This window comes from Salmo salar, chromosome ssa01 (genome assembly GCF_905237065.1).
Source record: "Salmo salar chromosome ssa01, Ssal_v3.1, whole genome shotgun sequence".
Lineage (NCBI taxonomy): Eukaryota > Metazoa > Chordata > Actinopteri > Salmoniformes > Salmonidae > Salmo > Salmo salar.
This window is the reverse complement of record NC_059442.1, coordinates 16,791,048-16,806,235: the sequence shown is the minus strand read 5'-3', so window position 1 is coordinate 16,806,235 and position 15,188 is coordinate 16,791,048. Positions and strand designations below refer to the sequence as shown.

General features: G+C 41.1%; 1 protein-coding gene across 10 annotated transcripts in view; it reads right to left on the bottom strand.

Moving 5' to 3' along the window:
* Positions 1-11,533, bottom strand: part of LOC106567792 (kinesin-like protein KIF13B) — an 83,830-nt gene extending 72,297 nt beyond the window's left edge. For 5 of the 10 annotated variants that reach the window (XM_014138060.2, XM_014137571.2, XM_014138134.2 and 2 more), the window contains exons 1-2: positions 11,345-11,533; positions 10,378-10,738 (exon numbers count right to left, since the gene is read on the bottom strand). In XM_014138060.2, coding sequence (XP_013993535.1) covers positions 10,378-10,447 — 70 coding nt within the window. In that variant the 5' untranslated portion in view covers positions 10,448-10,738; positions 11,345-11,533. Of the gene's footprint in view, positions 1-10,377; positions 10,739-10,979; positions 11,103-11,127 lie in introns of those variants that run through there. The other 5 variants (XM_045714695.1, XM_014137658.2, XM_014137741.2 and 2 more) reach the window with 5 other exon arrangements.
* Positions 11,534-15,188: the final 3,655 nt, after the last annotated feature.

The window sequence follows — 15,188 nt, the reverse complement described above, 5'->3', positions numbered from 1 at the left end:
GTTAAGTGATTGGTGGCCGGTGCTGGGTAGCCTAGGCCCTGGCTTGTTGCCTTTTCTCTTGAGAGTTGAGCTGTAACTCAATCAATAACTGTAGAACAAAGTGTCTGAAACCATTACTCCTCCTCACACAAATACCTCATGTGATGTGGGACATTGACTCAACCACACTTTGACCCTGACCCTCTGATGCCAAACCATGACTCACTACTTGGCCTTGGAGACAACAGCTATCACTTGCACCACTCAGGCTCAGCCAAATGGCTCAGTACTACTTACTTGATTGGAAGATGTTGCTGACTGTCGCAAAAACCAAGTTTGCGAATTCAATTCCCACAAGAAACATACCTGATCAATGACCATGTAGAAATAATGTTACTTTAGCCAAACTGGAAAGAGAATAAAAAGAAATCCCATTAAATAAAAGAGATCCCATGATATCCTTTGCTGAACTCCCAAACTGTTCTACGGCCACATTGAATGCACAATGATTTTGGCTAAGGCCCTGTCAGTTAGTACATGGTGTAGCCTAGCGGTGCATCTAGAGGCCGAATAATCCCTTTCCACATTCAGCTTCCTCATTTCAATTGCCACCCTGCATCCCACTGCTGGCTTGCTTCTGAAGCTAAGCAGGGTTGGTCCTGGTCAGTCCCTGGATGGGAGACCAGATGCTGCTGGAAGTGGTGTTGGAGGGCCAGTAGGAGGCACTCTTTCCTCCGGTCTAAAAAATATCCCAATGCCCCAGGGCAGTGATTGGGGACACTGCCCTGTGTCGTCTTTTGGATGGGATGTTAAACGGGTGTCCTGACTCTCGAGGTCATTAAAGATCCCATGGCACTTATCGTAAGAGTAGGGGTGTTAACCCCGGTGTCCTGGCTAAATTCCCAAGCTGTCCCTCATACCATCACGGTCACCTAATCATCCCCAGCTTACAATTGGCTCATTCATCCCCCTCCTCTCCCCTGTAACTATTCCCCAGGTTGTTGCTGTAAATGAGAACGTGTTCTCAGTCAACTTACCTGGTAAAATAACAATTAAAAATTAGCACACTTTTACCATATTATGACGTAGCCTAGATTTAATCTGTACTTGACTATGTAGAAAATGATTCCTCACTGTATTCTTAGTCACATGGCAGTAATATTTCAAAAAGTAAATCATTTTCAACACCCCTTGTTTCCTCTTGGCCTGTGGGGTCTAATATTGACAATTCAGAAATGTTTTACCATAGACAGAAACACACAAAAACAAATTCACAGCTAGGCTATAAACACTAGAGGTCGACCGATTATGATTGTTCAACGCCGATACCGATTATTGGAGGACCAATGTAATAATGACAATTACAACAATACTGAATGAACACTTATTTTAACTTAATACAATACATCAATAAAATCAATTTGGCCTCAAATAAATAATGAAACATGTTCAATTTGGTTTAAATAATGCAAAAACAAAGTGTTGGAGAAGAAAGTAAAAGTGCAATATGTGCCATGTAAGAAAGCTAACGTTTAAGTGCCTTGCTCAGAACATGAGAACATATGAAAGCTGGTGGTTCCTTTTAACATGAGTCTTCAATATTCCCAGGTAAGAAGTTTTAGGTTGTAGTTATTATAGGACTATTTCTCTCTATACGATTTGTATTTCATATACCTTTGACTATTGGATGTTCTTATAGGCACTTTAGTATTGCCAGTGTAACAGTATAGCTTCCGTCCCTCTCCTCGCTCCTACCTGCACTCGAACCAGGAACACATCGACAACAGCCACCCTCGAAGCAGCGTTACCCATGCAGAGCAAGGGGAACAACTACTCCAAGTCTCAGAGCGAGTGACGTTTGAAACGCTATTAGCGCGCACCCCGCTAAATAGCTAGCCATTTCACATCAGTTACACCAGCCTAATCTTGGGAGTTGATGGGCTTGAAGTCATAAACAGCGCAATGCTTGAGGCATTGCGAAGAGCTGCTGGCAAAACGCACGAAAGTGCTGTTTGAATTAATGCTTACGAGCCTGCTGGTGCCTACCACCGCTAAGTCAGACTGCTCTATCAAATCATAGACTTAATTATAATAACCACACAGAAATACGAGCCTTAGGTCATTAATATGTTCGAATGCGGAAACTATCATCTCGAAAACAAAACATTTAATACGTAACCGTTCCGTATTTTATCTAACGGGTGGCATCCATAAGTCTAAATATTCCTGTTACATTGCACAACCTTCAATGTTATGTGATAATTACGTAAAATTCTGGCAAATTAGTTCGCCACGAGCCAGGCGGCCCAAACTGTTGCATATACCCTGACTCTGCGTGCAATGAACGCAAGAGAAGTGACACAATTTCACCTGGTTAATATTGCCTGCTAACCTGGATTTCTTTTAGCTAAATATGCAGGTTTAAAAATATATACTTCTGTGTATTGATTTTAAGAAAAAGCATTGATGTTTATGGTTAGGTACATGTTGGAGCAATGACAGTCGATTATATGCAACGCAGGACAGGCTAAATAAACTAGTAATATCAACCATGTGTAGTTAACTAGTGATTATGATTGATTGATTGTTTTTTATAAGATACGTTTAATGCTAGCTAGCAACTTACCTTGGCTTCTTAATGCATTCGCGTAACAGGCAGGCTCCTCGTGGAGTGCAATGTAAGGCAGGTGGTTAGAGCGTTGGACTAGTTAACCGTAAGGTTGCAAGTTTGAATCCCCGAGCTGACAAGGTCAAAATCTGTCCTGTTCTGCCCCTAAACAAGGCAGTTAACCCACCGTTCCTAGGCCGTCATTGAAAATAAGAATGTGTTCTTAATTACTTGCCCAGTGAAATAAAGGTGCAACATTTTTTATAAATCAAGTTTTTTTTTAACAAACCTTTTTTTTTTAATGTACATCGGCAAATCGGTGTCCAAAAATACCGATTGTTATGAAAACTTGAAATCGGCCCTAATTAAAAATCGGCCATTCCGATTAAATCAGTCGACCTCTAATAAACACACCCATACACATTCCATTTCAACCACAATAAGGGCTGTCTGATAAAAAATAAAATGTACAGTACTAAGGGTAATATACAGTCGCAGTCAAAAGTTTGGACAGAGGATTTCATTCTGATTCGATAATCCTCACAGCTGTCATCCAATCACAATATTTATGCAAATTAGACAATGACATATTTGAGGAAAGAAACACCTTACTCTTGTGTTCACAACGAACTGGCGGGGAAGTTTGAATGGCTAAAGCTTCTCTGGTGTGATGTGATCAACCAACTTCATGAGGTAGTCACCTGGAATGCATTTCAATTAACAGGTGTATCTTGTTAAGTTACACAAATTAACTTATTTCCTTCTTAAATGTGTTTGAGCCAATCAGTTGTGTTGTGACAAGGTAGGGGTGGTATACAGAAGATAGCCCTATTTGGTAAAAGACCAAGTCCATATTATGGCAAGAACAGCTCAAATAAGCACATTAAGGTCAACACGTAACATTTCAAAAACTTTTAAAGTTTTGTCAAGTGCAGTCGCAAACACCATCAAGCGCAATGATGAAACTGGCTCTCCTGATGATCGCCACAAAAAAGGAAGACCCAGAGTTACCTCTGCTGCAGAGGATAAGTTCATTAGAGTTACCAGCCTCAGAAATTACAGCCCAAATAAATGCTTCACAGAGTTCAAGTAACAGACATCACAACATCAACTGTTCAGAGGAGACTGCGTGAATCAGGCCTTCATGGTCGAATTGCTAGAAAGAAACCAATACTAAAGGACACCAATAATAAGAAGACTTGCTTGGGCCAACACGAGAAATGGACATTAGAGATCGGTGGAAATCTGTCCTTTGGTCTGATGAGTCCAAATTGAAGATTTTTGGTTCCAACCACCGTGTCTTTGTGAGACGCAGAGTAGGTGAACGGATGATCATCGCATGTGTGGTTCCCACCATGAAGCATGGAGGAGGTGGTGTGATGGTGCTTTGCTGGTGACACTGCTTGTGATTTATTTAGAATTCAAGGCACACTTAACCAGCATGGCTACCACAGCATTCTGCAGCGATACGCCATCCCATCTGGTTTGTGCTTAGTGGGACTATCATTTGTTTTTCAACAGGAGAATGACCCAAAACACCTTCAGGCTGTGTAAGGGATATTTGACCAAGGACAGTGATGAGTGCTTCATCAGATGACTTGGCCTCCACAATCACCCGACCTCAACCCAATTGAGATGGTTTGGGATGAGTTGGACCGCGGAGTGAAGGAAAAGCCTCAAGTCTTCTTGGGTATGACACTACAAGTTTGGCACACCTGTATTTGGGGAGCTTCTCCCATTGGGGAGTGTAGCTGCACAGCTATTTTCAGGTCTCTCCAGAGATGTTTGATCAGGTTCAAGCTCGGGGTCTGGCTGGACATTGAGACTTTTCCCAAAGCCACTTCTGCATTGTTTTGGCTTTGTGCTTAGGGTCATTGTCCTGTTGGAAGGTGAACCTTCACCCCAGTCTGAAGTCCTGAGCGCTCTGGAGCAAGTTTTTATCTCTCTGTACTTTGCTCCGTTCATCTTTCCCACGATCCTGACTAGTCTCCCAGTCCCTGACCAAGGCTCTTCTCCCCTGATTGCTCAGTTTGGCTAGGCGGTCAGCTCTAGGAAGAGTCTTGGTGGTTCCAAACTTCTTCCATTTAAGAATGATGGCCACTGTGTTCTAGGGGACCTTCAAAGCTGCAGAAATGTTTTGATACCCTTCCCTAGATCTGTGCCTCTCTGAGCTCTATGGACAATTCCTTCAACCTTGGCTTGGTTTTTGCTCTGACATGCACTGTCAACTGTGGAACTTATATTGACAGGTATGTGCCTTTACAAATCATGTCCAATCAATTGAATTTACCACAGGTGGAATCCAATCAAGTTGTAGAAACAGCTCAAGGATGATCAATGGAAACAGGATGCACCTGATCTCAATTGAGTCTCATAGCAAAGGGTCTGAATATTTAGGTAAAGGCATTTCTATTTTGTATTTTTAATACATTTGCAAAAATGTCTAAACTTGTTTTCACTTTGTCATTATGGGATAGTGTGTGTGTAGATTTATGAGACTATTTATTTAATCCATTTGCACTGAATCTACCTCAATTACCTCGTACCCCTGCACATCGACTGGTACCCTGTGTATATAACCAAAATATCGTTACTCATTTTGTATTTATTCCTTGTGTTATTATTTTTCTATAGATCTCTTTTTTTTCGCTCTGCATTGTTGGTGCACTGTCGGGAAGGGCTCGTAAATAAGAATTTCACTAAGTATTTCACTGTTGTTTACAAAGCATGTGAAACTGTAAGCGAGGAATTTTTATGTAGAAGGACCGAGAAGCTCAATCCTGGTGACTTTTAAAAAGGAAATTCTACTCCAAAATGACTTAAAATAAAATTATGCTGACACCATCTAAAATATAATTTTCACCTCCAGAAATGAGCCCAATAACATATTGGTTAAATTATGTTAAAATATTGGATCATGCATATAACCCAGCGGTTCTCAATCCTGGTCCAGGGAACACATTTTTGTTTCATCCCTAGCACTACAGAGATGACTAAAATGATCAACTCATCAGGCTTTGATTCGAATCAGGTGTGTTCAGTTCAACTTAAACACCCCCCCCAAAAATTCTGCATTTTCCTCAATTTCTTCTATTTCTATAGTTAGAATTTAATAGTGCGAACTTAAAATACAGTGTTGCTTGACATTACAACGAATGAAAATATCAGGGAAGCGTTATTGTTGTCAGTGTTGCCTAACATTTAAAGTTCTCTCTTAGCTAATTCATGTAGCTAACATATTTATGCTTTGCGTATTCCTCTTTGATTTAGAAGATACTGCTGCACAAACATGCCGATTTAGGTAGCACCATCCCTGGTATTATCAGGCTGTATAGCTAGTTACGTTTGCTCTGACTCAGTACATTTATTAGCTAGCTAGCCAGCTAACTAGCGATTAGCAGAGGTGGGACCAAGTCATTGTTTTACAAGTAAGTCTCAAGTCCTAAACTTTGAGTTGAGTTGTAAACAAGTCATAATGTGCTCTTCACCAAATGTAATACCATTTCATATCATATATTTCATAAGAGTAATAGTTAGTATATTATATTTATGCAAATCATGAATGCTTTAAAAAAATATGTATTACTTTCCAAATAAACATATTTCCATGGAAACACATGGGTAGCCATGACAAAAAGACCCGTGATTGATTCATTTTGAGAAGAGTGAAGACACCCCATCCACTACTGGAAAGGAGGAAATCTTGAGGTACAGACCTACCGCAGGTAAATTAATGAGTATGGTATACAGTTATTGCCGGTCCTGAATGTCCATCAGCATAATTTTGTAAAAATTACATTTTGTTTAATATGAAATGTTTGTACAAAAATCATTTTTTATATTTTTCTCAGATGCAGCGTATGTTGCTATTTTTTCCTTTTACAAAAAAATGTTACTTCCGGGTTTAGGAAGCAGCAATTGCTAATTAAATGACGGAGTGTAACTTAAAATGTGTTAATCTACAATATATTATTAGACATTTCAACGTTTGAGCTATATATCTAAGGCTTGCGAATATAACTTAAGTCGCAATCGGAATAATTTTGGTTAAAAAGTGAAGCGCAAACAGGACCGCTAAGCAAACTTGCTTGACCTATGTAAAATGAGTTTTATAGTGGATGTTCGGCTTCTCTCGTCATTCGCTATTGAACCAAGCAAGCCATACCTATGAAGATGATATATTCTGAATCGGGCGGGTGGAGAAAATTCCACGGCTTTCAGTCTTCAATAGACCTCACACAAGCGGGCCATGACTAGGAAAACTATATATTCTGAATCAGGAGGATGAAGAAAATCCAGTTTTGTATTTATTTAACCTCTATGGGCTAGGTGGGAGGCTTGCTTAACAGCCAGTGTAATCCCGTGGCACGATATTCAAATACCTTAGAAATGCTATTACTTCAACTTCTCAAACATATGACTATTTTACACCATTTTAAAGACAAGACTCTCGTTAATCTAACCACACTGTCCGATTTCAAAAAGGCTTTACAACGAAAGCAAAACATTAGATTATGTCAGCAGAGTACCCAGCCAGAAATAATCAGACACCCATTTTTCAAGCTAGCATATAATGTCACATAAACCCAAACCACAGCTAAATGCAGCACTAACCTTTGATGATCTTCATCAGATGACAATCCTAGGACATTATGTTATACAATACATGCATGTTTTGTTCAATCAAGTTCATATTTATATCAAAAACCAGCTTTTTACATTAACATGTGACTAGCATTCCCACCGAACACTTCCGGTGAATTTACTAAATTACTCACGATAAACGTTCACAAAAAACATAATTATTTTAAGAATTATAGATGCAGAACTCCTTTATGCATTCGCTATGTCCGATTTTAAAATAGCTTTTCGGTGAAAGCACATTTTGCAATATTCTGAGTAGATAGCCCGGCCATCACAGGCTAGCTATTTTGACACCCACCAAGTGTGGTACTCACCAAACTCCGATTTACTATTAGAAAAGTTTGATTACCTTTGCTGTCTTCGTCAGAATGCACTCCCAGGACTTCTACTTCAATAACAAATGTTGGTTTGGTTCCAAATAATCCATAGTTATATCCAAATAGCGGCGTTTTGTTAGTGCGTTCAAGACACTATCCGATGGATAAAGAAGGGTGACGCGCCCGATGCGTTTCGTGACAAAAAATGTCTAAATATTCCATTACCGTACTTCGAAGCATGTCAACCGCTGTTTAAAATCAATTTTTATGCTATTTTTCTCGTAAAAAAGCGATAATATTCCGACCGGGAGTCGTTGTTTTCGTTCAAAGAGAGAGAAAGTAAACATGGTGTCGGCTCGTGCACGCGCCTCCAGTCTCATTGTTCTCAGATCGACCACTTACAAAATGCGCTAATGTTTTTCAGCCAGGGCCTGCAAAGCCACCATTCATCTTTCTGGCGCCTTCTGAGAGCCTATGGGAGCGTTAGAAAATGTCACGTCATGCCAGAGATCCCCTGTTTTGGTTAGAGATGATCAAGAAGGCCATGAAATGGTCAGAGAGAGCGCTTCCTGTTTGGAATCTTCTCAGGTTTTGGCCTGCCAAATGAGTTCTGTTATACACACAGACACCATTCAAACAGTTTTAGAAACTTTAGGGTGTTTTATATCCAAATCAAACAATTATATGCATATTCTAGTTACTGGGCAGGAGTAGTAACCAGATTAAATCGGGTACGTTTTTTATCCGGCCGTGCAAATACTGCCCCCATCCCCAACAGGTTAAGAAGCAAAATGAAAACAGCATTTTTGTCAAGAAAATTGTTGCATGTGCTGCATTGACCATGCAGACTGAACACAAGTGTCTCATGGTCGAGGAATAACAAACGTGCTCCTTGAGTGGCAGGGGAAAGGTCTGTGTGGAAAGCAGCATATACAGATAGAGATGACTCAAGTAGCAGAGTAAACTATACAATTGACATTACACACGGCGTGTCACATTTAACAAACATTCAAATACTGTTATAGAAGGTAAAGTAAAAACCCAAATGGGTTCGTGCATCAATAATGATATATCGTAAAATAAGCTATACCACCCAGCCCTATTTCAAATGGTGTTAACTGATTTGGCTCATGCAATGGAATGTATTTTTTGCAATGTCAGTCGAGTTGAATCAAGAAATCACAGCACATATTTATGGTGCACTTCCCGTTTCAACCTCCTCGCAATGGCCGCCAGTCTACCCATTATGCCATCATTAACTTGAATGGGGACGCCCGTTATATTCATTCCACTAACGCCATCCAAAATGCCATTACCGTCACAGCCCTAGTTTGTGTGCGCGTCAGCTCTAAGCAAAGGCTACGTTAAGACCACACAGAGTTCACTGGTAGTACGGATCAGTGTGTGTTCATACACCTGCTAATCATGTTATAACCAGTTATGACTGTTCAATGACTTTCAGGAATAACATTGAGATCTTCCTTTTCTCAAAGGAAATAGAAAAAGAATATCTGAGGTAAAATGCAATGATGAGTATTCATCTCATCTTTCACCAGATTCTCTCCAGTACCAGCAAATGTTCCACTGGCACTTTTGCTTTCTTCCATGCGGTAAGTGAAACACTGGGCTTGGTTGGTGGCACAATGGGCATGACATCAGTGTGGAAATGGAAAAGCCATGTCTATGCTGTGACTGGGATGGAGCCGATGAGGCTGTTCTTCGAAGGCCTAGCCTCTCAATAACTCCTCTACCGCCATGGGAACATGGTCAGTTATGCAAAGCTAGCAAATAGTCCTTTCAAACTGACTCCCTTCCTGCCTTTGTCCAGCACAGCCAGAGACCAGCTAGCTCCGACTGACTGACACACACACACACACACACACACACACACACACACACACACACACACACACACACACACACACACACACACACACACACACACACACACACACACACACACACACACACACACACACACACACACACACACACACACACACACGCGCCAAGGTTGAAAGAGAAATATGATGCCTTGCCAAAACACAGGGGACACATTGAGATGTCAGTGACGTATAAACCAAACTTAAGGTTCCATCAACAGTGTGAAAGAGAAAATTATGTTATGTTCTGATTTATATGGTTATTAGCAAATCTATTACAGTTTATCTTCAAAGAAGAGGCTTCAGTCGATGATCTGTTTTGGAGGGAATCCAACTCATTCGTAGACAGTGGGCTACTATCAAAATGGACAAGGACACGAGTACTTTGGGATATAACTGTCTGAATGGATACATACTGATACTGCCCTGGTCTTGTTTCGTTGCATGCTAAACCGCTTTGGTTGGAGGCTACCAGAGCGAGTTCCCCCGTCTTGTGACCGATTTCTACACTCTGTGAAAGGGCACGTGACATGGTCCGCTACATTGTAGCTACACTCAGTATTTTCCGCGTCAATAGACTCCTGTTCTTCCAGTTATGTTCTCCCACGGCTAAATTCCACTAGGCACACGGCTAAAATGTCATTTCCTTCCCCTGAGCGGCATTCATAGCCCGAATTATAATTGTAAGAATCATTTCAGTGCGCGCGCACAGATTCATTAACTGGAGGCACGTCACTGTGCATTTATTATAGCGGCTTATGTTATGAAATGGTGACTACACATGTTCAGGCCGATCACATTAACTTCTTGAATAGGCAGCTAGTTTGTGTATTATGGGCCAGGGTGTCCAAAACCATTTAGTATCGTGGATTTTAGGCCCGTTTCACAACAACTGAGCCGAGTGTTAAGTCATCAATTTAGCGATAAGCCAGAAAATGCTACTCACCTCTCCTGTTCATAGGACGAACACGGACTGCGACCTTCACATTAGAGTCGTTCAGACTGGTCTCCCCCATTGTGTCCACTGTCAGACGGACAGACAATGCGACTGTCTCGGCGATAAGTTACAGGACCTCTCCAAAAGATAAATGATCCCCAATGGACTCCAGTCGAAGAATCATCCAGAATCCTTGATATGTGGTGCCAACTGCCTGGTCAGCCAGCTAAGTTAGTTACAAAGGTTCGTCCTCATATATTGCATTTTCCATCATCACACAATGGCTTGCTACCAGGAGGGAATTATCTCCTTCAGCAAATCTTCAATAAACAGCTATTCTCCAGATCATGCATGTCCCGAGGGGTTTAATCTGTAAAATAAAATCCAGAAAATACGTCAATAAATGCTGAAAACAAGTAATATCTATGATGAGTTTCACACAAGACAAGAGTCCACACGTTAGCTGGTGCAGCAAACTAAGTCGCTAATGCCGGTTGTTTTTGCGATGTAGACATGCATTTGGCATTCACCTGTTAGCGTTAAAAACTCAGCTAAACAATTTCAATTAATAGTTCATCGGCTAACGCGTAAAATTGCATATTCATGGTTACCTTGGCTATGAGCTAACCAAGCGAAATGATCGTTAGTTTTGATACACTAATTTAACCCTGTGACATCTTGCCCTCGGAAAAAACTATTTTCTGTCTTCAAACAGAATGACAGCAACTATTGATTAAAGGACACACCCAACAAGCATACCTAATAACTGAATAGTTTATACCATGACAGTTTCCATATGCAAACAACGAAATATATTTGCTTTGCGACCGAGCCCCTTGGCTGACAAAAATGAGCTAGTTAGCGAGCTACATAGCTAATAATGCAATGCTAACGGGCTAGCCAAACAGCTAACGGGCTGGGTCGAGGGACTCAACTTCGCGATGTAGGTACAAGAAAGTGCTAGGGCTCAATCTACCGGCTAACGACACTGTTCCATGTTTTAAATTACACTCTTCTTCGGAACGGAGAAGTGGTTTGAGATGAATGTCTCCGTTGTCTTCGCCAATGTTTCCACCTGTTTGCCGAACAGCTCTCTGTCTCAGCACCGTGTTCTATTCCGACGATTCTGTCCGCGAGCTCTCAACCCAAGGATAACAAAAAGAAACCGGGGATAACCTCCTGCCCGCCCCTTCCGGTAGGGAAGGTCGGTAACAAATCTTGAGCAAAAGTTTCACTGCATTAACATTGCAGAAAGAAACGTGATTTTTGTCTTCGAAAACAGTCGTATCATGATTAGTTATCTGTCACTTGAAATAAATTAAATGTTTTTCTTACGTGAAATACATTATATTTAAAAGTGCAACGTTGAAGAACATTGTAGAAAGAAAGGCCGACAGACTCCCTGGCCATAATGATAAGGTCAAACATATGTAAGGTTTTGTGTTGGTAGGCCACACAAACCTATTTAGGCTTACAATGGATTTGTTTACAATAGGCTAGGCCTACATGTTGCCCATTGTTGATCGTAGGTATAATGTTGTGTGTTTGACCACCACATTCCTCATCTACTGTACTGTTTAATTTGATGAATGTCAGTCAGTGCTAGCTGGCTGCCAACAAAGCAGTGTTGTCACCATTTCTCTGTCAATCATAAAACACAATTCCATGACCGCCAGAGTTAATCATTTATTATAACTAGTTGGCACCCTACTTGTGACTGAGTCAACTGGCCTATAAAAGAAGGATCATCCCTTACAACACGCCTATAATTCATCAATGCAAACATATGTCAGGGTCCAAAAGGTCATATTTTCAAGGGCCCTGTTCTGCAGGTCTTTGGTGCTTCCTGGTTCAATGTTAACCACATGGTGTGACTGCTGGCACCTTATGCAACTGGGTAGTTGACCTGCATGGGTCAGTGATAAAGAGATCTATGCAAACTAAAGAAATAGTTTCAAAACAAGGAAGGGGACATGGGACAACTGCTGCTTATGTTTATACAGTAGAAGGGATTTTTACAGTGATATGGCAACACTTGCTGGTGATAGCCGTATAGTGAAGTAAGCACCAGGGTTGGGCTCAACTCAATTTTGAATTGAGAATGCCCCATAAATTCCAATTATATTCTTGAATTTGAATTGAAGTAGTAAACATAATACAGAATTGCAATTCGAATTTGAATGAAATGAAATATAATTGAATTTTGTGAAATTCAATTAAATTCAAATACCTCTTCCATATTAGGTGTAGTGTATAGAAATATACATATTGTACATAAAACATAAAACATTTCGTTATATAGGCCTACATGCATATAAAATATTGTTGTAACAATTGATTTTCAGGATAAACTCTTGAAATGAATGATCAAGGAAAACAAATGGGCTATTCTAAGCACTAAGGTTTGAATTGAGCTCAACCCTGGTATGCACCCCTTCACGCATTTTAAAGGAATAGATTGGAGTGGAAAGTCTGTCAATTCACTCCATGGGGGGAAGTTAACAAGTGCACATGTAAGGTTGAGAATCAGACTCGGTGAATCTCAATTGTATTTCCTTAATTTCTTGTGTCCTCTTTTCTCCAAATGCATTTGGTTCCACTAGTTAGTAGAAGATGCAGTGCATCTACCCTGGACTGCACTAGAGGGAGCCATGCTACCAGACTCAGAACAGGGCTATTCTTTTCCTCTCATCTTCAGAGAAAACTATTGCTGTCATTCATCTCATAGTTCAAATTAAATGTTTGTGTGAAAGTGCTAGACACACCCATAACCAATTAGTGGATCCCCATAATCTTGCAAAGATTAGAATTCTTGGATCATGATCACCTACATGTTTAGAAAACTCCTCTTGCTCTTTCTTTCCCCTTCAGTGTTGATATATTTGAAGGAACATATTTGAAGGAACTGTGGAAGCAATGGCGGAAGCTTGTCTCTTCAGGTCTGCAAACAACATGGGTTGGGACAAGTAGCTCTACTTTCTTTAACATAAACTCAGAAAAAAAAGAAACTTCCCTTTTTCAGGATCCTGTATTCGTAAAAACCCAAATAACTTCACAGATCTTCATTGTAAAGGGTTTAAACACTGTTCCCCATGCTTGTTCAATGAACCATAAACAATGAATGAACATGCACCTGTTCATTCATTCACAGACGGTAGGCAATTAAGGTCACAGTTATGAAAACTTAGGACACTAAAGAGGCCTTTCTACTGACTGAAAAACACCAAAAGAAAGATGCCCAGGCTCCCTGCTCATCTGCGTGAACGTGACTTAGGCATGCTGCAAGGCGGCATGAGGACTGCAGATGTGGCCAGGGCAATAAATTGCAATATCCGTACTGTGAGATGCCTAAGACAGCACTACAGGGAGACAGGACGGACAGCTGATCGTCCTCGCAGTGGCAGACCACGTGTAACAACACCTGCACAGGATCGGTACATCCGCACTTCACACCTCACAATCCCTCCATCAGTGCTCAGTCTCTCCACAATAGGCTGAGAGAGGCCGGACTGAGGGCTTGTAGGCCTCTTGTAAGGCAGGTCCTCACCAGACATCACCGGCAACAACGTCACCTATGGGCACAAACCCACCGTCGATGGACCAGACAGGACTAGCAAAAAAAATTGTTCACTGACGAGTCGTGGTTTTGTCTCACCAGGGGTGATGGTCGGATTCGCGTTTATCGTCAAAGGAATGAGTGTTACACCGAGGCTTGTACTCTGGAGCGGGATGGATTTGGAGGTGGAGGATCCGTCATGGTCTGGGATGGTGTGTCACAGCATCATCGGACTGAGCTTGTTGTCATTGCAAAACAGGAATGTCAGTGTCCTGCCATGGCCAGCGAAGAGCTCGGATCTCAATCCCATTGAGCACATCTGGAACCTGTTGGATTGGAGGGTGAGGGCTAGGGCCATTCCCCCCAGAAATGTCCGGGAACTTGCAGGTGCCTTGGTGGAAGAGTGCGGTAACATCTCACAGCAAGAACTGGCAAATCTGTTGCAGTCCATGAGGAGGAGATGCACTGCAATACTTAATGCAGCTGGTGGCCACACCAGATACTGACTGTTACTTTTGATTTTGACCCCCCCTTTGTTCAGGGACACATTATTCCATTTCTGTTAGTCACATGTCTGTGGAACTTGTTCAGTTTATGTCTCAGTTGTTGAATCTTGTTATGTTCATACAAATATTTACACATGTTAAGTTTGCTGAAAATAAATGCAGTTGACAGTGAGAGGACGTTTCTTTTTTTGCTGAGTTTATGTCTCTCTGAAATGTCAAGCATCGTCTCTCTCTCTTTGTGTGTGTGTGTGTGTGTGTGTGTGTGTGTGTGTGTGTGTGTGTGTGTGTGTGTGTGTGTGTGTGTGTGTGTGTGTGTGTGTGTGTGTGTGTTATTGCAGTGAGGTGTCTCCATCCTCTCCTGCACTGCTTATGACTCAAAAAAAATTTGAACCAAAGACCAACTTTCTGCCATAGAAAGTTGGTCTGTGAAACTCGACTAACATAGACCTAAAGTGGCTTTGTGTAGCTGCAGTGCTTCAAGGGTTCATCTCCCTCTTTCTTGCAAAATTACCCAAAAATCAGTTACCACAGTTACCTCAAATCAAATCAAATGTTATTGGTCGCATACACATATTTAGCAGATGTTATTGCGGGTGTAGCGAAATGCTTGTGTTCCTAGCTCCAACAGTGCAGTAATATCTAACAATACACACAAATCTATAACGTTAAATAATGGAATTAAGAAATCTAAAAATATTAGCGTCATTGTTTAGAGATTAGACGCATGAAATGTCTCTCGCATTTGTGTGTGTGTGTGT